At 53.3% G+C, this 24,780-nt stretch overlaps 1 protein-coding gene and 1 long non-coding RNA gene across 6 annotated transcripts in view; one reads left to right on the forward strand and one right to left on the reverse strand.

The window, feature by feature from the left end:
* Positions 1–24,780, reverse strand: part of KIRREL3 (kirre like nephrin family adhesion molecule 3) — a 540,292-nt gene that overhangs the window by 91,241 nt on the left and 424,271 nt on the right. For all 5 annotated transcript variants that reach the window (XM_072822662.1, XM_072822661.1, XM_072822660.1 and 2 more), the window contains exon 3: positions 1,205–1,354. In XM_072822662.1, coding sequence (XP_072678763.1) covers positions 1,205–1,354 — 150 coding nt within the window. The remainder of the gene's footprint in view (positions 1–1,204; positions 1,355–24,780) is intronic.
* LOC140631221 (uncharacterized) overlaps positions 1–24,780 on the forward strand; it is a 62,165-nt gene that overhangs the window by 31,595 nt on the left and 5,790 nt on the right. The window contains exon 3 of the long non-coding RNA XR_012028844.1: positions 2,000–2,147. This is a non-coding gene — a long non-coding RNA (uncharacterized lncRNA). The remainder of the gene's footprint in view (positions 1–1,999; positions 2,148–24,780) is intronic.

The following is a 24,780-nucleotide window of genomic DNA, read 5'->3' on the forward strand; positions in this document are numbered from 1 at the left end:
AAGGATGCTGGTCCAAGCTCAGAGCCACACGGAGCATGAGTGATTCTAGTTTGGGAAGGTGATATCATTCCCCCAGTTTCTCTAGGGTAAGGAAGTTCAGAGCCCCTGAAATTGGCTGGTTCCCATAATACTTAAATTTTATGGCAGCACAGTATATTTTGGAGATATTATTGTGTATTTTATCCATGCTCAGTTGGGCTGCAGCACTCAAACCCGGTGATGCTATTGACCATGGCTATAATGTTTCAATATACATTTTTGGCAAGACATAACTCACATTTTAAAATATTAATTTCCCAACCATCGTGTTCCTGAGTGCACTTCGATTTTTATTTTCCTACAGCTGTACACCATGAGAGAAGCAAAGCTACCTCTCAGTTGAATACATATATATTTTTTTTCCTCCTCTACCCTCAGCCATTCCCCCCAAGGGCGGGGACACCCGGATCCCTTGTTCTGGATTTTCCAGGTTATGCTAAGCCTAGCAAGCAGTCACCTGCCTACCCTCCCCAGGGGAAAATAATAATTGCTGGTGGGTGAGTGACCAGGATGGGTTGGGAAGACATCTGTATGAGCTTAAAGGTTGACATTCACAATGGTTAGCAGATGACGGGGACCTCAGATGCCAGCTCCAGGAGCATACCAGGACATCTTTGCTCAATACCAGCCTGGGTGGGCTCAGAGAGGTTTGGACTTTAAGCGCTCCTTTTCTTCCCATCACATGATAACCCCTAAAACCAACTGGGTGGGTTCCTTTGTGAGCGTTCAATTTATTTGGCTCCCTTTAAAGGATGGGAGCCGAGAAAAGCTGGGCTGTGACTTAAGCGGGGCATACTTTTTTTTTTTTTTTTTTTTTTTTTGGGCATACATTTTGGACCAAGAAACAGGAACACTTTACTTCTAGGGATCTGACTTTACATGAATTGTGTTTGACTTGAGAACAGACCCTCCAGGGCAACATCGTTTAGGGTTACTGGAATTGACGGTTTACTTATAATTCATTACCAGTAGTCAGAAGGGCTCTCAAGGTCCTATGGGTCCTGGACCCAGAGCCTGCCCAAGCGGCCTCTGCCCCAGGGGGAATATACAATGAAAGCTGGGGATTGAATCTCCGAATGCCTATGAAGATGGAGTTCCCTAGGAAGCAGGTGGGTCAGGCGGGAACTGGTCCCGGGCCTTCCCAAGGAGGTCTGGGGGTACTCACTTGAGAGGTCCCGGCCCACACCCAGAGCCAAGCCGTCTTTGATCCACAGAACGAAGCCATCGTATTCAGGGATGGCGCACAGCAGAGTCACCGGCTGGCCCGACACCACGGCCTGGTCCTGGGGTTGCTGGCTGAAGGAGTATACTTGGCCTGGGAAGGAGACAAGCACAGCGGTCAGCTTCTGGCAGGCAGCAAGGCCTAGAGGACTCCTCCAGTTAGGAAGCAGGGCAGAGGCTGCCCCAGGGGATACCCCCCACCCCCGGGCCTTACCTCCTGCCTGGGGCTCAGCAGCGGCTTCCTACCTGCCCCCCACTTCATTCCTGCTTTTAGCAGCTGGCTCGCAGCTCAGCTGCCCTGCTCCTCAGGCCTCCCCACGCAGGCACGCTGCCCTCCGGCCTCCTCCTACCCCCGAAGGGGCCTCGTCCGCTGTGCTTGGGATGAGCTCTGACACTTTCCTTTCTGCAAACTCCAACTCACTGCCACCTGCTTGCACCTACTCCCCCAACGGGGCAGAGGCTGGAGACAGCCCTCCAGCTGCAAGCACCCTGTGAGGGTGTACCCCTCGAGAAGGTGAGGGGACTGAGAGTAGGGCAGTTTGGTCAAAAACCCGAGAATCCAGGGAAAATATGGTTATTTCAGCGGTTCCCAGGATGGGCCTAGGGCCAGATTCCACAGGATGCGGGGTGGCACAGAGTGGCACAGTGAGCTGGCAGGAGCAGGGAGGCCTCTGAGCTCACCTGCTTTGTCCCTCTCTTCCCGGGCACCCGACCCAACTCTGGCTTCCCTCTCACCTAGGAGAACGTCACCAGCGTGACCCCAAGCTCTGCATCTAAGCCGCCACTTCACCTCTCATTACCTGAACACACCCACCAGCGCCGGGCGCTCTTCTAAGATTTTAAAATATCAGCTCATGAGTATTTTCATCTTCATAGCAACCTACGAGGTAGGTACGATTTTGCTCCCCGTTTTCTGGGTGAGGAAATGAGGCCCAAGGGAGTGACAGATGACTGTGTGAGTACCGGGGATGCATTGCCTCTGGCTCGACAGGAGCCGTAGCACTTGGAGCTTGCCAACCAGTCTGCAGGGCCCCGGAGGTTAACTACCCGCCCCCGCCCCCACCCCCGGGAAGTGTCTGGTGGCAGGACAAGGGCTGCAACCAAGACTTTCACCTCCTGACTTGTGCTGGACCCAGGTCCCTGAGCCGGTCCTGGTGGGGATGCTGACGAAGCGGGGCATGTGACCCGTGTTCCCGGGAGGCCTCCGCTGCACGGACAACGGGACATTGAGCCCCCGGCCCCCGGTGCAAGCGGTGCCTCATACACCCTCCCTCCCGTCACCCGTGCAATTACGGGCCAGGGCAGAAATATCCCGACGTTACAGCAAAGAAGGCAGGATCAGAGGCAAAGCCATCTGCTCAAGATCCCACGGCTGATGAGTGGTGGAGTCGGGGCCTGACCGGGCTCCCTGTGACCTCCAAGGCCACGTTCTTTCCCACTCCCTGCCCGGCAGATACAGAACACGGATCGGGAAGGGTGGCCTGGCAGGCAAGCTGCCGCCTCCGCTTCTCCCCTACGCAGGACAGTCAGGGCCACACAGCGGGGGGGACACCGGCTGCTGCACACCCTGGGGCACAGGGCTGCAGGCCGCACCACCAGTAAGGCCCGGCTGTCAGCGGCAGGTGCCCCGAGAAGGGGGTGCTGAGGTGGAGGCCCAGGTGGTGGCCGTGGTGGTGGCCGAGGTGGTGGCTGAGGTGGAGGCCGAGGTGGTGGCCATGGCGGTGGTCGAGGTGGTGGGGCTCCCCAAGAGCAGACGCAGCCGTGTCAGAGAGCCTGTGGCAGGTGGGAAGGTGGCCGTGCCTGCAACCTGATGAGATCTTGGCTGGGTCTCTGAGGAGTCTCATTAAAAATCAAATTGGCCCCGAATTGTGGGAGTAACACTTTTTATTCTGATTTGAGCTTTACAAATTAGATTTCATAGGACATTTTAATCAGCTATGTGTGGTGGGTTTATTTATTTTTTTTCCTCTCAGTCTCTTCAAGTTCTCTGTTGTAATTAGACTGTTTCTGGCACCAAAACAAGAGGGAGAAAGAAGGAGGAAGAGAAGAGAGGAGAGAAAGGAGAAGTGTGTGTGTGTTGGGGGGGGGGCGGCTGGAGAAAGAGCTAGAAGATGGGGTGATGTGAGGAGGGGGAGGGAGCTGGGACGGAGCTGGAAAGGCTGGAGGAAGGGGACAGGAAGGGGAGGAGGGCAGGGAGGGAGGGGGAGGGGGAAGAGGGGAGGAGGAGGAGGGGTTGAAGGGAGGAAGGGAGGAGGGGGGAGGGGGAGAGGGAGGAAGGATAGAGAGAGGAGGGGGAGAGGGAGGAGAGGAAGGGGAAGAGCAGAAAGACAGACGGGGGTGTGGGCAGGAAGGGAGAGGAGGAGGGGAGGAAGGGGAGGAGGGAAGGAGCAACGAGGGGAGGTGGGGAGGGGGAGAAGGAGGGGGAGAGGGAGGAAGGGAAGGAGGAGGGGAAGAGAGGGGAAGGGAGGAGGGGAAGGGGAGGAGGGGAAGAGGGAGAGGGAGAAGGGGAAAAGAGGGGAGGGGAGGAGAGGGGCAGGAGTGAGAGAGGGAGGAGGGGAAAGAGGGAGGAGGAGGGCTGTGGCGGGGCCCTCCTTTCGGAGGCTCTTTCCTCCCGGCCCAATGATGATTTCACGGCTCCTTTTATCTCAAAATCTTTCTTGCAAGAAGGACAGTGTCAAGACAGCGGGGACGCTGCCAGGGATGGCGTTATCAGAGGGAATTAGCGGGTTGTCAGCTGGGGGTGGCGGGCCTGTAATGAGGCCCTAAAGTAGTGGTGTGACCCTGGGCGAGAAGCGTCCCCTCCTCCCACCCCTGTCCAGCTCCGGCGGGGAGGGTCAGGGTGACACAGAGCTGAGGTACAGGGGGGTCCCCGGCGGGGGGGGGGGGCGGACAGGCGGGCAGGGGTGAGCCCTGCTGGGTGCAGGGGAGCCCAGGGTGGGTGGGCCTGTGCCCTGACGGAGAAGGGGGGCTGCCACCAGAGACAGACCAGCCGTGGAGGAGGATGCTGGGTGGTCACCAGCTCACTGTGGACGGGGTCTGAGCCAGGGGCTGGGACAGCCACAAGCTCCCCCCAACAAGCCGGAGCACCCCGAGGTGCTGGGGGGAGCAGGGGAGGCCGGGGCGAGGGACAGTCTGATCCAGCCCCGCAGGCTTCAGAGAGCTTGGGCTCCCCCACTGGGCCTGGGTTTGGATCCCTTAGGCTTTTCTCTTGGGGTGGGGGTGCGGGCGGGGGAGAGAGATACCCAGACGGTCTCCACGAAAACCCCCGCAGGACGTTGACTAATGTCCCATTATGCTTTGGGAGGGAATGACTGGGGCGCCGGCGATTTTCGTTTCCAATCCCATTTTCATTTCTGTGTATTTAAAAAAATTTTTTTTTCATTTCTGTGTATTAAGTAGCAGCCACTGGAAAGACTTTCTCTTTCAAATCAATGAGATGCTTTTTCAAACAGAATCATAAGCTGAGTGTCACTATGTAGCGTAGATAAAAGTCACGGTGCTGTGGGGGGAGGGGGTGGGGGGACGGGGCGCGGGGGCTTCTCACCCACAGGACACCTTGAGGCTTCTCTTCCGGGCTTGGGGACTCCCAGGGACACGGTGCACAAGCCATGGGTGCAGTTTCCTGGCCCCAAAACGTTCATCCCCCCTTCCCTCACCCGCTGGTCTCTCTTCCCTGTCTTCCCTGCTCCCAGGCAGGGAACTGTGAGTGAGCCTGGGATCTCTTCTAGAACCTTCTGGGCATTATGGTAAGCAGACAGGAAGCTCCTTGCGAACATTTGTCTGCTCAACACACGCTCATCAAGACCTGCTGTGAGGCCGGCATCGCACTATCTTGTGAGAAACCGATGGATCCGCCGTGGCCCTTTCCTCCAGGAACTAACACGTGTGTGCGCCCGCCGCACCGGGACAGCGCTGCTCTGGCCACACAGTGTGTGCTTGCACCACCCACCCGAGTTTTCTGCCTCAGTTTCCCATTGTGCTCACAGATGTTTCCTGCTGGGAAGCGTGGCCCTTAGTGAGACCTCACTTTCTTTCTTTTTTCTTTTTCTTTTTCTTTTTCTTTTTCTTTTTTCTTTCTTTCTTTCTTTCTTTCTTTCTTTCTTTCTTTCTTTCTTTCTTTCTTTCTTTCTTTCTTTCTTTCTTTCTTTCTTTCTTTCTTTCTTTCTTTCTTTCTTTCTTCTTTTGATTTCATTTATTTATTCATGAGAGACACACACAGAGAGAGAGAGGGAGAGACACAGGCAGAGGGAGAAGCAAGGATCCCGATGCAGGACTCGATCCCGGCACTCCAGGATCATGCCCTGAGCCGAAGGCAGGTGCTCAACCGCTGAGCCCCCCAGGGATCCCCACGACCTCCCTTTCTTGCATTATTTGCAGTCTGTCACCATCACCAAGTGAGGTCCAGCCCCTCGCCCACAGCTCCTCTCTGTCCCCGCCACTGCAACCCAAAGTCCGGGCCTCACCCCCTCCTCCTGGGTTCTCCCGACAGCCTGTGGACGCTGTTTGGTCCAACCCCGAGTCTTCCCCTCAACCCATCGCTTTCCTCGTGCTGTCTCCCTCTCCAGGGGCTGGAAGGTCTAATGGCCTCCGCTGCCTGCAGGACAGCACCTGACCAGCTTCTCCAAAAGCTGGCCTCCTTCTCCTGGGTGCTCAGTAGCAACCCGTACCGGCTGTCCACTCACGTCACCTGCCCCATGTCACGGATGTCCCACCGTTCTGGAATCCCCCTTCTCTCCGGGCCCCCCTAACCAGCCCTGCCCTCAAAGAGAAAACGCCAAGTTCTCCTCCACACGAGCTTTGTCTGTTCCTCTAGGCGCATCCTGCCAGGAGGGGGAATCTTCTCGCTCCTCCCCTCCTCCCCACTTTTCTTCCTTCTCATTCCCCCTTAATGTCTTCAAACCTTCATTGAGCATTTACAATACATCAGACACCAAAGGAACAAAGGTAAACGAGGAATGGAGGGTAAACTGAGGGCAGGGGCCACGGCCGTTGTGTTCACCTTGTGTTCTCTGCGCCTGGTCTAGCGTATAAGCCCTGGATGAACTGGACTTAGACCTCGAGGCCTACTTGCTCCAGTTTGTCCCCTGAGATCTGTGGTCATGGAGGAAAACTTTTTATATTGTGCTGAGCACACCACACGGAAAGAATGAGGTGAGACATTAAGGGAAGGGCCAGAGTCTCAAGGAGTCAGGCTTCACAGGACAAAAATAACCGAGTTATTCATGGAACACCTGCTTTAACCAAGTCTTCGAATATGAGACAAGGCTGGCCAGGTGTTACTACCCACTTTTCACGCATGAACTGGGGCTCCCAGAAATAAAGTGACACGCCCAAGTTCACCCAGCTGGCCAGGGGTGGGGGTGGGGGGGACTCAAGGTCACACAGTGGGCCCGGGTCCTGGAAAGAGCCAAATATCTCTGGTTGCAAACCCTGCTTTCTTGCCACTCTCCCACGTTGGTTGTTGAATTGAGGGTCTAGACTCGGATGTTTATCCACGAACCAGTACTCCGCCCCCCTCCCGTCCCCGCCGTCCAACCCCACCAACCACTGCCCTCAGACCATCTAAAGAGAGGTAAAGGATCTCTGGAGTGAAAAGCAATTTCTTGGTTCTTCCCTAGGTTTACCTGGCCGCCTGCCAGCTGCTGGTCAGCAATGCTGAGTTAGGGTTCAGGGTGCAGGACTGGCCACCACGGGGCGGGGAGGTATGACAGAAAGGAGCTGTGATAATTTTTGGTACTTTGCATTATATAAATAGTTGTTATCTATATAATTGTGCTATTATATAAATATATAGAACTAGGTATATGTCATAAGCCTTTTATTGTTATGGAATTAATAATAGCTAACTTTCATTGCATGTAGTGCATGGATTAAGAGCTTTATGTGGGTCATTTCACTGAAAGCTCCTCACAGCCTGTCCTGTGTGGCAGGTGCTCTATCAGGCCCCCGTGAAGGTGAGGCCATCCAGGGGCCCCGGGCACTGAGCGGTGGAGGATGGACATTGGGCCTACCAGTCTTGTTCCCGGGCTGCATCCTAAGGTCCTTGGCTGCAGGGTGCCCGGCCCCTGGGGGCTCACAGAACCCACCCGACACCCCACTCTCCCCTTGGCCAGCACTGCAAAACCTAGGGAGACTCTCGGGAGGGCCTGGATGGAAACACTTGGTGGGTTAGATGGAGGGGGATGTTCCCATTGGTGGCTGCAGGCATCCTTTCCTGTTGGCTGTCTCAGGAAGGGAGGGGCCCTGCAGAGTCGGGGAGGGGGTACCCAGGGGTCACTGTGGAGCCCCAGAGGTGACCATCTATGGCCTGCATGCTCCCCGCATGCTCAGGCTTCTGTGGACTTCGCAGGCCAAGAGGGTGCCTTCCCAACTCCCCAAATAGACCTTTAGGACTCTGACGTTGGGGAGGGAGGTATTTCTCCCCACTGAGCTCAGAGAAGAGAGGTGCCAGCCTCGAGGCTCTACAGGGCTCAGTTGGATTTAGAGTCTGGCTCTGAAGGCTTAGCAGGTAGAGAGCAGGAGCCTGGGGGCAGACGTGCTCAGCCGGTGGGGCCTTTTGGGGCGTCCTCTTCAAACTGCAGGAAGCAGCAGCCCTATCTGGCTGGGAAGGATACAGAGGAGGCTGGGCTCTGAGGCGACCCATCCTGATGAGTCAGGGCACACCCCACGTGGTGGGCTCTGAGTCAAGAAGGCTGGTGATTGGCAGGTGGGGGGAGGTGTGGGGGCGGCATCGGCAGGTGGCAGGAGGGCTTTCAGCTCTTCAGTGCTGAAGAGGACAGGTGCAGATGCAGCCTGGCCTAGAGAGAGGGGTGGGGAAGGCAGCAGTGGGCGGCCCCTGGGCTCTGGTCCTGGGGCACAGCTTCCCTCCGCCCCCCTGCGCCACTGCAGCTGGGAGTCCTCCCCTCCTGCCACCCTGTCTGCCCTGACCTCCTGCCAGCTGTTTCCCTCTGCTCTCTGCTCAGGAGCTGTGCAGCTCAGCTTCCTCTCTCCTGTTGACTTCTCCAGACTGCTTTCTGGGGATCCACCCCCTGCCTCCAGATGGGAGTGCTCATCTCCCTCGTCCTCCCTCCTGCCTCTCCATCAGCCCAGCAGGCAGGCTTCCTGAAGGGCCCCCTCCCTCCCAGCCCTGACCGCATGGCCCCTCACCTTAGACTCTTTTTGGGGACTTGCAGGACACATTAGCATGGAGTGAACCATCACCATCTGTCTCTGGGAGGTCCCCACTGTCTTCCAGTAAAATATTTAAAATGCCGAAGAACCCATGATTCTCTATGAGCTCACACACCTCTTGCCCCTGATCTGAGGTCACCCCTGCAACTCCTGATTATTTCTTGGAGAGAGAAGAGGTTTTGTATGGAAGACTGAAGTTATTAGGGCCAAACCACCGAGAGGGATGGTTTTAGGGCAGTGCTCCCGGGACCTGGCCGCTGTGGTGTATGCGGACATGCGTGTGTGCATGTGCATGTGTGTGCACGTGTGCACATGTGTGAGTGAACTGGCTTCCAGGCCTCACCATCTTCTCCAGCCAGACCTCTTCTGCTTGTATTCCTCGTCAGCCACTTGAGATTTTGCTTGAATGGACTCTAATTATTCTTGCAAAATGTTTGAAAGTCCCTGCCTGGTTTAGAATTTTTGGAATGTCATTTTTTTTCTGGGCCTAAAATATGTTCAGAGAAGGCCAAGGCCCCGCTGCTGTCAGGGCCACCCTGGAGACCCTGGATGATCTTTAAGGCCCCAGGAGCCCATGGTGTTGTGGCCTGACCCTGACACTGTGAGTGTGTGTGTGTAAAACAAGCAGGAAGAGGGCCCAGTGGCCCCATATGCATGGTGGTCAGGTCCTCAATGGCAGGCTCAGATCACCCACCCCTGCCACCCATAATTGTCAGCCTCAGATATCTTGGGCACTAAATGTAGAATGTCATAGAATGACATACATTCTATGCTTTAGTGCCCCAAGCCTGTTGCCACCTCTAAGAGCATATATGTTTGTGCCTCTCTCCCAGTCCCCGATCTAGTGCTTGGGTGGTTCCATGGCGGTGGCAAGAGGGAATATGCACAGGGTCAGCATGGACTGGTGCAAATGGCATGAGGTTTGGGGTTAGTTACTGTAGCGAAGAGAGAAATTCTCAGTGCAAACTACACTGTAGCCTGATGCTGGGGGCAGGGTTGCTGATCCCTTTCTCAGGATCTGTGCTCAGAGGTCAGATCGGAGGCAGTCCGGGGATGGCATGGGGGTGTGCTCCCTCTCTCCCACCCCTCTCCCTCAGACTGGGCACTTTGGCCAAGCCTTTGCTCCAGCAGCAGGTTAAGGGTGATGTAGGAACGAGTTAGGGGCAGACGGGGTTAGGCAGGGAGAGATAAGGGAAAGGCCCAGAGTCAGGCTCTCAGGAATCTGTGGGCTCCCATAAACCCCAAGGACACCAAGAGGCCCCAGAGTCAGGCTCTTACCCATCCCAAGAAACAGAGATAAGACAGTAAAAACAGAAAAAAAACAAAAAACAAAAAACAAAAAAACAACAACAACCTGGCTCCCTAGTTCCAAAATGTTAGGGAGTATCTCCCTTCGATGGCTACTAAGTGATCCCAGAAACTCAGGAGACCAAAAGAAACACGTCATCGAGGTGTTATCAATAGTCCCTGGTCAAACCAAGGCTGCACAAGAATCCCAAGGCCGTGGGCTCCCTGCCTAGGTTCGCAATAAAAGATCACACCTGGAAGCCCTCAGGGGCCACGCTGCCGGGACCCCCTCGCTGCTGAGAGCTTTCTCTGTATCTCTGCTTAGTAAACGTCTATGGCTTTCCTCGCTCTCCGTTGTCCACGAGATTCATTCTTCGACTCCGTGAGACAAGAACCAAGCTGTCCTGTGTCAAGGAGAGGTGACCACTGCCCTTAGGGTTAATCCCGGCCACACCTGGACAGGAACTAGGCTGCTTGGAACGCCTGCCCTGGCTTCCAGGAGTCCAGTGCTCTGCCAACACGTGCACACAGCCACCTCTGTTGTCCTCGTCCTTTGGAGGCGGAGAGGGCTGGTACGGGAGCAGGGCCCTGAGAGGTGGAAGGATGCCCCGCGGATGCCCAGCAGTCCAAGAGCAGGTGCAGGAAGAACTCTGGTGCCCTGGGGAAGTAGCCACCACCACCCCTGTGCCTGAGGGTGGGGCGGCCCTGCCGAAATGCTGAAATGCTCCCTGCCTCCACTCTCAGGACGTGACCACGATCACTAGATTATAAGAGAGAAAGTACTCGGTCTCATCAAGAGGTCACATAAAGTTCTTTCTGGGCTCGATAAAGGCCTTTTGTAAGCAGGAGGGCTGAAGGGAGGAAACCCAGAGGCTTCCTGGAGGAGGAATCATGATGTGGGGAACGTGGTGGCAGAGAGATGTCATTCTGGGTTAGGAAAAACATGCAAGCAAAGGCATGGAGATGGGTGACCTCAGGTCCCTGCTTTGAGTACCTGCCAGGGCCTGGGGCTTGGAGAGCGGAAGGGACACAGGGTCAGGCAGGCCTGGGAAGGAGCTCTGGCCCTGTCACCAGCAGCAGGATCTGGGGCACATTCCTCACCCTCATCTGTAAAATCGGAGTGACACACCTACCTCACTGTAGGGTAGAGGACTCGTGTGTCAACGATCCTGGCCCACAGGGTGCTTCATAAAGGGTTGTCATCACCATCTCCGAGTCTTTCCTGAGCCCAGGACCGCTAAAAGTGGCCACACAACGGGGCGTCTGAGTGGCGCCGTCGGTGAAGCGTCTGACTCTTGGTTTCGGCTCAGGTCACGATCTCAGGGTCATGAGATCGAGCCACGCGTCTGGCTCCATGCGGGGGTGGAGTCTGCTCGAGATTCTCTCTCCCCCTGCCCCTTGCCCTGTGCTCACTCGCCCACTCTTGCTCTCTCTCTCTCAAATAAATAAATCTAAAAAAAAGTGGGGCCACCCAGTACCTGGAATGAGGGATCCTAGGATGCTTTGCACATCTGAAGTTGCACCAATAAGAACCTGCCCCTCCCCCTGAGTCATGCAGGTGAGAGGGAGCATGTGGGGGTCCCTGTAGCTGTGCCAGTGCCATGGTTCCAGCGAACGTCCGCCTCCGGAAGCGGCCTGGTCAGCCACGCAGGAAAGGCTCGCCTGTCGGCGTCTGCTCTGCTATTAGGGACCGATTGGCGAGGGCTTCAAGAATACTTGTCCGGGAGATATTTATCGCCAGCTTTCTCCCAGCCTGGAGGACACACACTGCCTCTTGTGAGATTAAGGGAAGCTGCCCTGCTCCCGAGAAGGGAGCAGATGGGAGCCAGGGGCGGGGAGGAAGGAGCCAGCTCAGAAGCCCTTAGGGGACACCAGAACAACACAGACGGGTGGCAAGGGACCAGGGCAGGATGATGCAGGTCGTACCCGGGAGCCCAGGTCTTGACTCCTGCTGCTTTCCTGTGACTCAGCACAGGACCAGCTCCTAAGGCAGAAGAATGAGTTTTGGGAAGTTTCCAGAATGCCTTGTCATGACCTGCCCAGGGGAGTGGGACTGGAGGTGATGGGGTTAAGCCCCAGCCCACTGACTAGCAAAACTGAGGCTTACGGAGGGTGAAATGGTGCCAGTAAGGACTCTAGCCAGGGGCAGGGGCAGGGCTCACCCCAGCATCTCCAGGGCCTCTGGCTGGGTGTGGGGATGCAGACGAGGAACTGAAATATTTCCTATGACAAGGAGGAGACAACTATGTACACAAAGAACTGGGGTCTCTGGCCTTACACAATCAGGCCCAAGAGTGAAGTATAACAAAGGTCCCAGGGAACACAGATTTTTTTTCCTTCTGGAGGAACGAGGGAAGGAGTCGTCAGAAGTGACCTCCAGGGTAAGGGACACGAGGGCGGGGAGGGGACATTCCCCGGGATGGGAAATGTCGTAAGTAGAACAAGGAGGTCAGAAGGAGCTCAGGGATTAAGAGCTGAGGCCGCACGATCTCGGCTTGATCTCTGGCTCTGTCATTATAGCCGTGTGTCCCCGGGCACGTTCCTCGGGCCCCCGAACCTGGCTTTCCCCCCTGGGATGGTAGTCGGTGCTTATCAGGTTGTTTGTGAGAATTAATCAGGGCATTTAGTGCAAATGTGCAGAGCCCTGCCCGCCCGTCACACGGGAGCGGCTACTGTCCCTGGGAGCCTGGTGTGATTGGCGCATGGCACGCGTGCATGTGGATGTGCGCAGTAGGGTGCATTTCTAGAGAATCATGGTAGGTCTCCTTGTGTGGGCCCTCGAAGGCAGGCTACAAAGTCCGCACTTAATGCAGAATCATCAACAGGTTGACCCACACGCTCGGGTCTGAGTTTTAGGAAGACCACAGCGGTGACAGTGAGGAGGGGGGGTGAAGGAGGATAATCTGAAGATAGGAAGACCCATCGGGAAGGTTTTGCTGTCATAAGGCCTCAGGCTAACGTCGTATCCGTGGAAAGGAGAAAGTGGAATTTAGGAGCCACTTGGAAGTAGAACTGGTAGCTCTTGACAGGGATGAGAAAGATGGGGGCATAAAGGTGGCCTCCCTCTGGCCTGCAGGAAGGGGCGAGGGGGTGGCTTGCTGGAGCATTTCGGCGTCAGGGGGGATGCATGTCTGGGGGGGCAGTGACTTCAGTTGTAAATACTTTGATGGAGAGGGGCCCCGAATTGCCAGGAGAAGGTGTCCTGGGTGCAGTTGGGGTCCGTGGGTCTGGAGGGAGCTGGTGTGGAAAACTCATGCTTGTGGAGCATTCACGTGGCTCAGGTAGTAGGAGAAGTGGTTCTACGGTACGTCCTCTGGGGTTGACTTGGGAATTCATCTCCAAATATGGGAAGTTACTGATGTCGATGTGGCTAAGAGGGACACGGTGACTCCTGCTGGGTGGGTCGGGAGCAGCTGTCTTGGGTGCCACAGTTAACCCCTGTCAAGCTCTGCACAGGCTTAGAGCCCTGTCGGGACGGCCCGAGGTCATCTATCCCCATCCTTTGGTTTGGGACTGGAAATACCAACAGAGAAGCCAGAAGGACAAGACGGGGATGGAAGAGGGGCCGTCTCCCCATTTCTTCCAGACCTCTCTGCCACAAGAGAGGCTTGAAAGCATTTTCACCCTCAACATTACCATCTGCAGCCACTAGCAACTTGATTCTGCTACACAGGTGAGGAGAAGCTTGCCAACATCACGAACATTCCAGAAGTTGCACTGGATTTTTGTTTGGGCTTACACAGGAGAGCCGGACTGCTCTTCCCGGGGCTGGAAGTGCGGCAAGGAATTCGAGGGCACGTTTTCCTGCCCTTGCTCCCTGTCTGAGCTGGGGCCGCCCAGGTAGCCTGTGCTTCTCCTGGCCTCGCTCACCTCTCCCCAGGGATGCACGATCCGCCAAGGTTGTCCCGGACAGCGTGGGTCTGTAATGAAGAGCAATGGGGCTGGCTGAGGCAGGGTGACTCCAAAGTCACTATAAATCCTTCGCCTACTGATGATCGGCCTGTGGCCCCGGCCAGAGCCTGCGCTATCCTCATTAGTGGAAGGGGAGGTAATCCTCCATCCATTCAGCCAAGTTCTGGATGCCAACAGGATACTGATAAGAGCTTCTGGAAATAGTGGTGCATCTGAACCTGTGAAGGAGCCCATCCATCCCTGCCTGTGGTCATCCCAGGGTCTGACGGAGATGGGAAGGGCAGAGCGGTGTGGGCTTTGGAGGTGATGGTGGGGGAGGGTGTAGAGTATAGAGGGGAGACCCTGGGGCAGCCAGCCCACGCAGGCTCGGAGCCTGGCCGCCGTCTCGGGCTTGCTGCAGGCTGGCCACGGGGGTCCAGGCTAAGCCCCTTTCTTTCTCTGAGCCTTGGGGTCTTGTGTGTTCCCTGAACTGCTGTTGGGGCACAGTGTGGAGAGGTATGCGGGGAAGAAGGTGACGCCGAAGAGCAGGATAGAGCTAAGTCACTAGCCTGGAAGCACGTGAAGGCAATGGCTGCGGGCAGACCCAGCTTACACAGTTGCCGTCTTGGAGTGCATCAGAGTGGGAGCCCCTGGGAGGACTGACTCCATGGTGTCCAGCATCTCTGTTCCCTTTTATGAGGGATACTACAAGGCCACAGGAAGCAGCGTCCTCTCCCCGAGCACCCAGGCCCAGAAGCTACCAATTTGATGCTGCCTTTTCCACCTCCTAGCAGGCTGCCCTCGGGCCTGACGCGTCCCTTCTCCAAGACTCCCCGTGTGTAAAATGCAGGGTCTAGACAAAATCTACTAGGTCCCTCAGTTTCAGCCCTAAGGTTCTTTATTCTGGTCTATCAGAAGTCTTATTTTTGGGTGGGGAGGACCCAAGGCTGTAAAGAACAAAGCCAAGGTACAAGGAAGTAAAAGCAAATCTCTCAAGGACGTTTGATCTGTTTGGGGGAAGATCCATGTCCTAACCCTCATTCTTCTTCTTCTTCTTCTTCTTCTTCTTCTTCTTCTTCTTCTTCTTCTTCTCCTTCTCCTTCTCCTTCTTCTTCTTCTAGAACATCTTAAAATAATCATCTTATCCTGGTATAGACCTTGCCATCAGGAGATGGTTCTACAACTCTCAGAGGTTTAAGAATCACCTGGGGACCTTGCCAGAAATACAGTTTCCTGGGCTCCAAGCCAGAAATTCTGAGTTAGTGGGTCAGAGGCAGGCCAAGGGGTCTGCATTTCCACAGCTGCGCCGGCAATCCTACCGCCGGTGGGTGTTGGAACATGTTTGGGAGGCACTGTTGAATGCAAACAGCGCGGGTTCGGGGAAACGGAGTCCTTTCTGGTTTTGGCTATCACTGTGTGGCCTTGGTCCGGCTGCTGTTTCTCTCCGGGCGCACCACGGTTTCCTCCGCTGCTCAATGAGGGCATTGGACGAAGTCAGTGGTTTTTACTCCCCCCTTCTCCCACCCCTTTGTACGCAACCCTTTGCCAGTGGAATCTCATATGAAATGCCAGAGTGTGAAGTGGGTGGAGGCAGGCTAGGTGAGGCCTGAGGGAGTAAGTCCAGCCCCTGAGCCCCCATGCAGTGGACCCCAAGGTCCCTCTGTGAAATGCCCCAGGAATCAGAACATCCTGCACAGTCGTTGATGGTTTCCAGGTGTTGCATGAAGAGCAACGTGGCTGCTTCCCACCGACGGGTACAGAAGCCGGCCTGGGAGCCAGGGTGCCCGGTGTGGATAGTGCAGTCTGCTCTTGAAGCAGGAGCTACTTCTGTGCCACCCACTAGCCCTGCATGGGGGACCTCGACTTAGCCTTGGGATTTATAGAGAAATCTCATGGCTTCTGGACTTGTTCCCGACAGGGAGTAGATCACAATGTCCTGAATTTCTCCCTTCTTGGAGTCCAAATACAATCAACTCTTAATTATCTTTGTTAATGGAGAAGAGCAAGGGTGTGAATAATCCAAACTGATGGACATTCTGAAATAATGAATAATACTAAGTAACATTCATGTTCAACTTTGGAATGCATTTTGGTATTGCACGTTTGAATATGGATGTGTTTGATGTTCTGGGAATTTTTAATACTCAACAAAACAAAACAAAACCCAATGACAGAGCTCCCTCCTGTCATCCACTCAGCCAGTACCACCTCTGGTACTGACTCATGGCTATAGTTGGGCCATACGCCACCTGCCCCAGCTCACTGTTTTTATGGCTCAACACCTTCCCTAGGAGGGGACAGGAATATTAGCTGATTTTGCCTTTAAGGGACTTTTATTCCCTTTGGGTCTCATGCAAATAAGAGCAAAATAAGAAGCTGTGAAATGTTAACAGAGGACTTCATTAAGCAATCTTGGTGATAGAATTTGCCAGGAATGGGGACAATTTGCCAGCAGATAATTGAGAGCTGACTATATATGTGTCCTAATTAAAAAAGGGATTCTTCTCACTGCCCTGGGATTCTGGGTCTAGTTCTTCTGGTTGGTTCAGGATATTAACCACAGCTAACTCTTGTGTACACTTTATCCTCCACAAAGAACTTTGCCTGTGCTATTTTACTTAATCTACCCTCCCGACACCCCCCCGTGGAGAAGGTTACAACATCCGTCCTGATGTCGAGACTTGAATGCCAAGACTCACAGCCCCAGTTGGCTCAGTGTCCCACAGCAAGGGGACACCTCCTAACCCAGCCCGCTGTCAGCTCACCCGGCCTCTTCTGTCACCACCTAACTGTGGCCCTGGCAAGGGCTCAGATCATTTGCTTCAACCCTGAAAATGCGGCAGCAAACAAAAAACAAAAAAGACAAAACCAAACAAAACAAACTTGCAGTAACCCCACCAGCCTTTGACTGTCTGAAGTGGAAATGCTGGTAGAGGAGAGATTTTGTGCTATGATCACCTTGAGAGGAAGGAGAGGGGCCGTGCATGCTGCTGGGGGCACCTAGGAGGGGCCGAGGGGTTTTATTAGCTTCTAGGAGGCCTCTGCTGGGTCACTGAGCCCATCTCAGAAGATGAGCCTATGGCGGGAGGGGGAGAACCGGCTCCTCGGAGGAGCTCCGTGGAAGCAGGGGCAACTCCAGGCTGGCCACTTTCACATCAACAGTCCGAGAGATAGAGAGCATCTCTCCTATTTTATGGATTAGGAGACAGAAGCTCAGAGAGGTTAGGTAACCTGTCCAAGGTCAGCGTGTGCTGGAGTTGGCAGCCTTTGTTTACGAGACAGTGCCCAGCAAGCACAGAGAAGGTTCGAACTGTGTGTGATTTCCTCTTCAGAAAGCCGAGACTGACTACTGTGTCCCCCAGCTGTGCTTCAAACACAGATATGAACGTGACAGGACATCTGCTTCTTGCCTTGGGCACAGGCTCTGCTCCACCTGCAGACCACAATCAGCCAGAGAAACCTTGGATGCTCCCAGGCCCCCCCGGGGCTGAGATCAAGTCCACGAACAATACTTTAGGGCAAGAGTTGTCCACAATTGGGCAGAGGCACGAGCATTTTGTATCCAACTCTGCTGCAGCCCCGTTCAGAAGCTTTTTTGCAAAGACCCGTCCCCTGCAATAGCCTTCTTGCTCAGTCCTGGGCTGCGTGAGTAATGACTTCCATTCCCCGCACTGCTGGGGTCTTGGGCCTTTGCGACAGCCTCTTATCTGTGTGAGATGGCCCAACGAGGACCAGCTGGTGCCCGGAGAGGGACCTCTGCAGGGGCAGGGGATGGGGGCTTGTGGGCAGCGAATGGGTGCTTTTTCTGGCCCCATTCCGGCCCTGCCCCAAGATATCTCTATTTTCCAAGATGCCACTGGGTGTGCCCATAGCTCCTCTAATAGAAGAGTTACTCCCGGCTTCACTGGAGGGAACAGAGCAGCTTTCAAGCCTCCTCCCCTAAACGCAACAATATTTGGTAACACTTGGCATCTTGGGGAGAGAATTCATGTCCGTAATTAGTTACTGTATATCACCGTTAGCACTCTGCTCAGGATTTACTGGGCAAATACCATTTAACTGCACAATAACTACAGGTCCTTGCTGCTTATTGGGTAATTTACTAAGGCTGGGGGAATGGGGCAGGAGGGACTCTGAATAGGAGGCATTGTAACCCCTTGAATCAAACTTTATGAGTTTGGGTTTGGCAGGGAGGTGGCTGCCCGTAGCCCAGCTCTCATTGCTTTGTTTTGCGGAGTTGGCTGGCACACTAGCTTCCTTCCTTTTATTTATTGCAGGCGAGGTCTGGGGACTGGGGTCTGAGGCTGCCCGGAGCTACGGAGGGCCTTTTGGTAGATAGAGGTGGAGAGGGTCTTTGGCTGAGCACAAAGGCACCCAGCAGGAACTCAGGCTTGGTGTCCTGGGGGCTCCATCCATCCTTCCATTTACTCCTTGGTGGGCCTCTTTCTGCATCTGGGCCAGTGGGTGGGGAGTACGTGCAGGGAACTGTCCTTGGCTGGCAGCATCAAGATAATCCTACACCCTCTCTTCTCTCTCAAGTGCCATGTTGGTTGGGAAGCAGCCATTCCTGGACACTTGGCTCTAATTCCCAGCCTTAATCGGCTTGAGCAAAGTCTGTCTTTGTTTGGCCACGCACTGTCTAAACTCCTCTAACCTATTTAGACCAAGGAGAGGGGAAGAGACACAATAATAAAAAACTCAACGTGCAACATTGCCTTACGCAATCTAATAAATTACTCGGTACCCGGCTGCCAGCTCAGACTAAGCCCAATATTGCCTGCAGTAATTATTTGGATCAAATGCAGTTTATCTGCTTCATATTTGTGCTTCTGTGCTCAGTGGTAACTTATAAATGTCATTGTGGTGTTTATTTGTTATAATGAAACTTAATGGCATTGGAAGCCAGGAGCAGAGCTGGTGGGGCGGCAGGTTTAAAACAATCTCTTCATCTCTGGAGAAGGAATGAGCCAAGATAACAGGAAACTGCCCTGAAGGGAAGAGATTTGTGGAGATGGTGGTGTCCTCATGCTGCGGGGTGGGTGGAGAGGGCCAGGGAAGGTCTGGCTGGGTTTAACCCTGGCACTGCCCCATCTGATGTCTTTGCTCCATCTTCTAAGGGTGTTGCAGGGGTGGGAGGCGTTCGATCTTCACACCCCCCGGTGGGTGGCTCAGATAAGAGATATAGGCTGACCAGGGTCTCGGAGGCCAAAGCCCTGTTCGTTGGGGATGGACTTGAAAACCCCAGGGTGATTGTATTATGGAGGGTAGGGGATCATAAAGAGGTTGGGAGGGGAACGTGGGGTTAGGAAACAAAGGGAGGGAAACCCGGAGAGCCCAAAGAAGGAAGAGCAAGATTTTCTCCTTTGGGTGAGGAAGCAAGCACTGGTGGTAGGAAGCCCAGAGCATGAACAGAACGGGGAAGAGCTGGCAAGAGCTGGAGGCAGGGTGCCCCACTGACTCTGCAGAAGTGCCACGGACAAGGAGGGGCCATTTAATGTAGAATTAAGGGTTTTGGCTTCATACAGCTCTGGACTCTGCCATTTACTAGCTATCTGGCTTTGGGCAAGTTATTCATCTTTCCTGAGTTTCCTTTCCTTATGCGGAAAACGGGAGTAATAACAGATGCCTCTCAGGGTGGTAGTGATGATTACAGGAGGTGATGTGCATATAACGACGAACATGGTGTTTGGCGCCCAGTAAATAATAAATAAGTGGCTGTGGCAGTGACTGGCACTTCGTAGATGTTCAATAAATGTCTGCGGAGTGAATTAATGAGTAATAACACTTCCCACCTGTGTGCATTACAAAGCCCTCTTCCAAACAGCTGAGCTTGGATTGAGACCTCACAGCCGTGTAAGGCCGATCAGATCATCCCCATTTCAGAATGTGGACATGGTTATGGTAACTTGTCCAAGGCTCCTCAGCTGGTCTATGTGTGGGCTTTGGCTCTTCGGCCTCCCAGGGCAGGATCGTCTCCACCAGTCACGGGGGACAGACCTCCATCTCTGCTGGGAGGCTGAGCTGCCCTGCTCCCTGGAGCCCGATCACAGAGCCCGGGCTGACCTTCCTAGTTGAACCTGGTGGCAGAGGTAAGATGGGGCCTTTCTGTCCATTTCATCTTAATACTACATTTTAGTGTTTACTCATGAAATATTCATTTTCTCCTCTCAGCGACATGCTCATACAAGGCTCCTAACATCATACATATGGATGAAAATTATTAGTCATTGTTATTTCTTCCAGTAGCCAGTCCCTTCTCCTCGTACACCTCCTGTTTTGATCTCAGCAAAATGGGATGGAATTGAAGGTTGTAGCCTGGAACACCAATAATAATGCCTTGCATTTTATGGTACTTTATGCTTTCTCCAAGTGCCAGCACAACCATCGTGCATATTTTATCTTTGCAGTATATGCATAGAAGACCGAGTGCTGGTGTCACAAGTCTCCCCATTTTGCAGATGAGAAAACATAAGTCAAGAGACAGATCAAGGTCAGGAACTGAACTTATTATCATTTTTTAAGATTTGATTTATTCACTCATGAGAGACATAGAGAGAGAGGCAGAGACATGGGCAGAGGGAGAAGCAAGCTCCCTGCAGGGAGCCCAATGCAGGACTCACTCCTGGGACCCTGGGATCACGACCTGAGCCAAAGGCAGACGCTCAGCCACTGAGCCACCCAGGCGTCCCTGAACTTATTTTTAAAGGCATTTATTTATGTATTTTTGTTTGACTTCTAATGAAAGTCTGGGAAACAGTGTGTTTGTCTCATGTAAATTAATAACCGCACCATCTTATTTGTATTGTAATTTGTAGTTTATAAGGTGTTTGCCCCCATGCTATCTTGCTGGTCCTTTGGTTATTCTTATTTGACAAAACTCATGCAAATTGGTGGCAGATCTGGGCCTTAAACCATCATTTCTCAAAATGGATTCCAAGGAACATTAGTCCTAAAATGTGCTCTAAGGAAAGCTGTTCCGTAGTCAAGTAAGTTTGGGAAACTTTGCGAACCACAGACCCTCTTGGCGGTTCACCATGGCCTCTGGTGTACTGAAATCTCTGAGACATTCTGTAGGACAGACCTGTTTGGTGAGGGCTAACCCAGTGTCTCCCCACCGTATTTAACCATGGAACCTGTATTTCATGGAAAACCTATTATTATGCTATAGAAATTGCTGCTCGAGGGAAATGTGAATGCCTGGTCCCTCTCCCTCTTTCTGAAGCAATGGGCTTTGGAGCAGGGCTGGGAGAGGGGAGGCTGAAGACAGGGAAGAAAGCATACTGGTGGGGCCACCAGAACTGAGGCACACCCTCCCCAGGCTTCCTCCCCTACGTCCTATACCTCCAGGGCAGTGAATTCCAGATAATTCACTCAGTATTAGGTACAGTCAGCCCAGTCTACATGTGGGGCAGGATCAGAGGGGCGCCTTGCTGGCTGACAGGGTGTCTGAGGGGAATCTGTGGGCAACGTGATGTTGGGGAGATATGGGAGACGGCGGATGGTGACCATGGGGGAGGAGTCTACAAGGACACACAACAGAAGTTCGGCCATGTCTCCCCTTGATGGTGATGGAGGGCATCACCCGACCCTCATCTCCCAAACACAGGCAGAGCAGAGATAAAAAGACCAGGGTTTGAGCCTGAGCTTTACCAGGTAATTGCTGGATGCCTTTAGGTAGAGGACTTAATCCTTCTGAGGCTCTTCAACCTCAAAATGGGGATAACATACCTACCTTGTGATGTGATGAGGATTATATGATGTAAGTGTGTGAAAGCGCCTTGTGTCCTTGCTGATTTGCTCCCCACCCTTCTCCCAATTCCTTAGAGCCTCCCAGTATCACTCTGGTCAGAACAAATGGCTTGCCCCACCTCTGTGCTCCGAGAACACATCACCTACACGCTTCTGTAGCTCTCCCATCACCCCGCCTTCTGCTATTTTATTATTCGCCTATCTTCCTATTGGACTCAAAATTCTCTGAGAGCTTAGCCAAGTCTGTCAGGGGCCCCCTCCCTCCCTGAATCCCTGGGGCCTGACCACTTCAGCGCCCAGAGGCCAAATCCTGACCCCCCCCAGTATCTGCAACCTGAGGTATTTCTCTTGAGGCAAGGGTCACTCGGCCTCACAAAGAGTGGGCCAGGAGTGCCAGGGACTTGATACGGCACCCAAAGAGGCCATAACGAATTCCTGACAGAAGCTGGCAGGTCCGTATGTACCCTCTCCTTGGGTGGTCTGAATTTGAGGTGTGAATTCCACCCCACTTCTCAGAGTTTCCCGCTGGGATTGGGCTCCAGGTAGCAGCCTTGATAATACACCCTGTGCTAGATGCCCTCCCTTTCCTGTGTCAAGTCCCTGCCACCCTCCTGGCGTTCTCTGGACCTCCCAGATGGACTGTTACGTGTAAGACCTTGCTGAGGGTTGGCTGTTGGTGGCACTTGAGCAAAGGTAAGGGCATCCGCCATGTGTCGTTCATGTCCACGTCTCTCATAGTACCAGCACACAGTAGATGCCCGATAAATCTCTGAATCGGACAGGGACCGGCCCACATGAATAAATGAGGAGGAAACAGGCCGGCAGGTGGGGCAGGGGGCAGGGCCTGAGGGGCCCAGGGTGGGATGGCTATTCCCTTCCTCTGTACCTGCTCCAGCTGACTCTGGCCCAAGCCCTGGGCACAGAGGACCCGTGGTCAGCCAGTGTCCTTCTTCAGTGGTCGGAGAACAGCTTGGCGTAGTGTTTGAGATCCTTTCGTGAATAATGGTTGAGAAGTGCTGTTCTTTAGTATGAAGAATAGTAGTTATTCCTGGCACATTTGACTTAGAGGTGGGGAGTATTACATTGCTCTATTTATCCCACACTCTGTACGCAGTTACTGAAACTGTCACCGTGTCCTATATTCCATAGGCCATTATGTGTATTTCAAACCATTATATAAATGGACTTGATTTGGTACTTCTGAATGTCATTAAACTCCTCCCATACCAGTAACAACACAGTTTCCATAGAAACTAATACATTTGAGAAGGAAGGCATAGGGAAGGAAGCAGATGGAACGGGCAGGAGGGGGGTGGAGGGAAACGCTTCCGTCCGATTATTATTTCCAGAACGCAGGACCCAGTGATGTGACATGGCCACTCTACGGAGATGGGGCAAGCTCCTTCAGGTTTTTATTGACTCTCCTTTGATAAAAGCCGTGGATAATTCATCTCAGCCTGAACCTGCTCATTCCAGCACACGGCTCTAAAAACTTTATGGCACCACAGGCCATTAAGCACGCTCATTTATTCAGACTCTTTCACCCTGGGGAGGGGCGAGGAGGGAGGGTCTCAGCATTCAGTGGTGAAGCTCGGGCTCACTGGAGGGGAGGGAGGCAGAGAGAAGAAAGGAAGCCTCCTCAGGACGCAGTAGGCTACTGCGTAGGGTGTGACCCCAGGATCCTGCTGGTGGCTGCCACCTAAGTCCTATGGTCCCGTGGTCATCAGTGCAGTTAGGAGATAAAGCTGTAGACACGCGAGGTTGAAGGGGTGTTATATTGAAAACCTTTTTTGAGAGCCTGCCTGAGGAGTGGCCCACAGCCTTCCTAGGCAGCAAGTCTTCTGTCTTTGGTGGGATGCAAGCACAGGTTGCAATGACCTCATATAAACAATTATGAGGACACCCCTGGGCACTACTCCCTTGGTCTACAGTTTGATTGGATTCCCCTTATCTGCTCCCGTAGCTCTTGTGCATAGCTGGTTACAGCAATTATGACATTGTATTGGGTTGCTGTGATATCCCTGGGGGCAGGGACTGTGTCCCTGCAGGTCAAGGTGTCCTAGCACACCGTGAGGCTCAGCGTAGGTACTGGACCATTGGCTGGTATTCAAAAGTGTTTGTGTGCATTGGTACTCGGTGGGGAGACTGAGCCATCAGGAGAGGGTGTGACCTCAATGACTTTTGGTCCCTTCTGGCCTTGAGAACCTTTGATGCTATGGTTCTAAACCCGCTCTGACTATGCCTGGGATTTGAATCTAGGTTTCTCTGACTCCCCAGCAACAGTGCTTGACCATTAAGCACGCTAACCACAGTACTAAAAGGAAAAACAAAACCAAAACAACCACAAAACCAACCTGGTATGAAATATATCCAGTCTCTTCCAAGGAGAGGGAAAAGTTCCTGAGGACAGAACTGTGTCCAGCCTCCCTGAGGCTCCTGTGCCCGGCACCAGCGCTGGGCTCACAAAGGGTGATGGCTTTACTCCTTATGTGGCACGTCCATATCAAAGATCCTACTCCCCTTCCTTTTCTACCTGCTTTTGTCTGTTTCAAAACATAGACTCAACACATTTTTAGTGGGCAGACTTCCCCGACTGATCCACTCAACCCTGTCTGTCCCAGACTTCAAGGACTTAGCATGGTGAAGAGGAAAGATACCTGCACTTGGATCAGAAGTCCAGGTTTGAGTCTTAGCTCTAGGAGTCCATGGTTCTCAGATCTTGGAGCCATAGACCCGAGGCAGACAAGGTCACTTTCCTTGCTCTTCTTTCAGGGTCTACTCTGTGCAAACATTACACTAGGGTGCTGGGATATACTGGAGACCCAACAGAGCTCACAGATTGGTAGGGAAGCCAAGTAGTTAAAAAATGGTAATAAGAAAATTATATGTATAGATGGAGCTAAGAGGGACCAGTATAGACAAAGGCCCTGTGGCAGATGGGAGCATTCCTGTTTGAGGAGCAAAAGAAGGCTGATGTGTCTGGGTCACAGTGTTAAGGGGGCAAGACGAGGCCAAAGAGGTAGGCAGGAACCAATCGATCATGTAAAGCCTCATAAAACATGCCAGGGATTTGGGTATTTTTCCTAAAAGCAACATAAAGCCATTGAAATATTCTCAAGAAGACTGTGACATTATCAGATTTGCATTTTGAAATACTGCTCTGGCTGAAGTGTGGAAAAAGAACTGGGTAGGGAGGCAGGGGCATGATGGGCGCAAGGAACCAGTTAGGAAGGCACTTCTATAATCCAGTGAGCAAGAGCGGTGGTGGGGACAGGGCAGTGGCCGTGAGGTGGACGAGGAGGATGGATTCAAGAGATATTTGGGAGGTGACATTTCTAGGTCTTGCTGAGGACTGCATATGGGTATGGGAAGAAAGGAGGTTTAAGAAGGAGCTTGGCAGGGTCTGTGGTCTTGGGGCCCCCA

This window comes from Canis lupus, chromosome 3 (genome assembly GCF_048164855.1).
Source record: "Canis lupus baileyi chromosome 3, mCanLup2.hap1, whole genome shotgun sequence".
Lineage (NCBI taxonomy): Eukaryota > Metazoa > Chordata > Mammalia > Carnivora > Canidae > Canis > Canis lupus.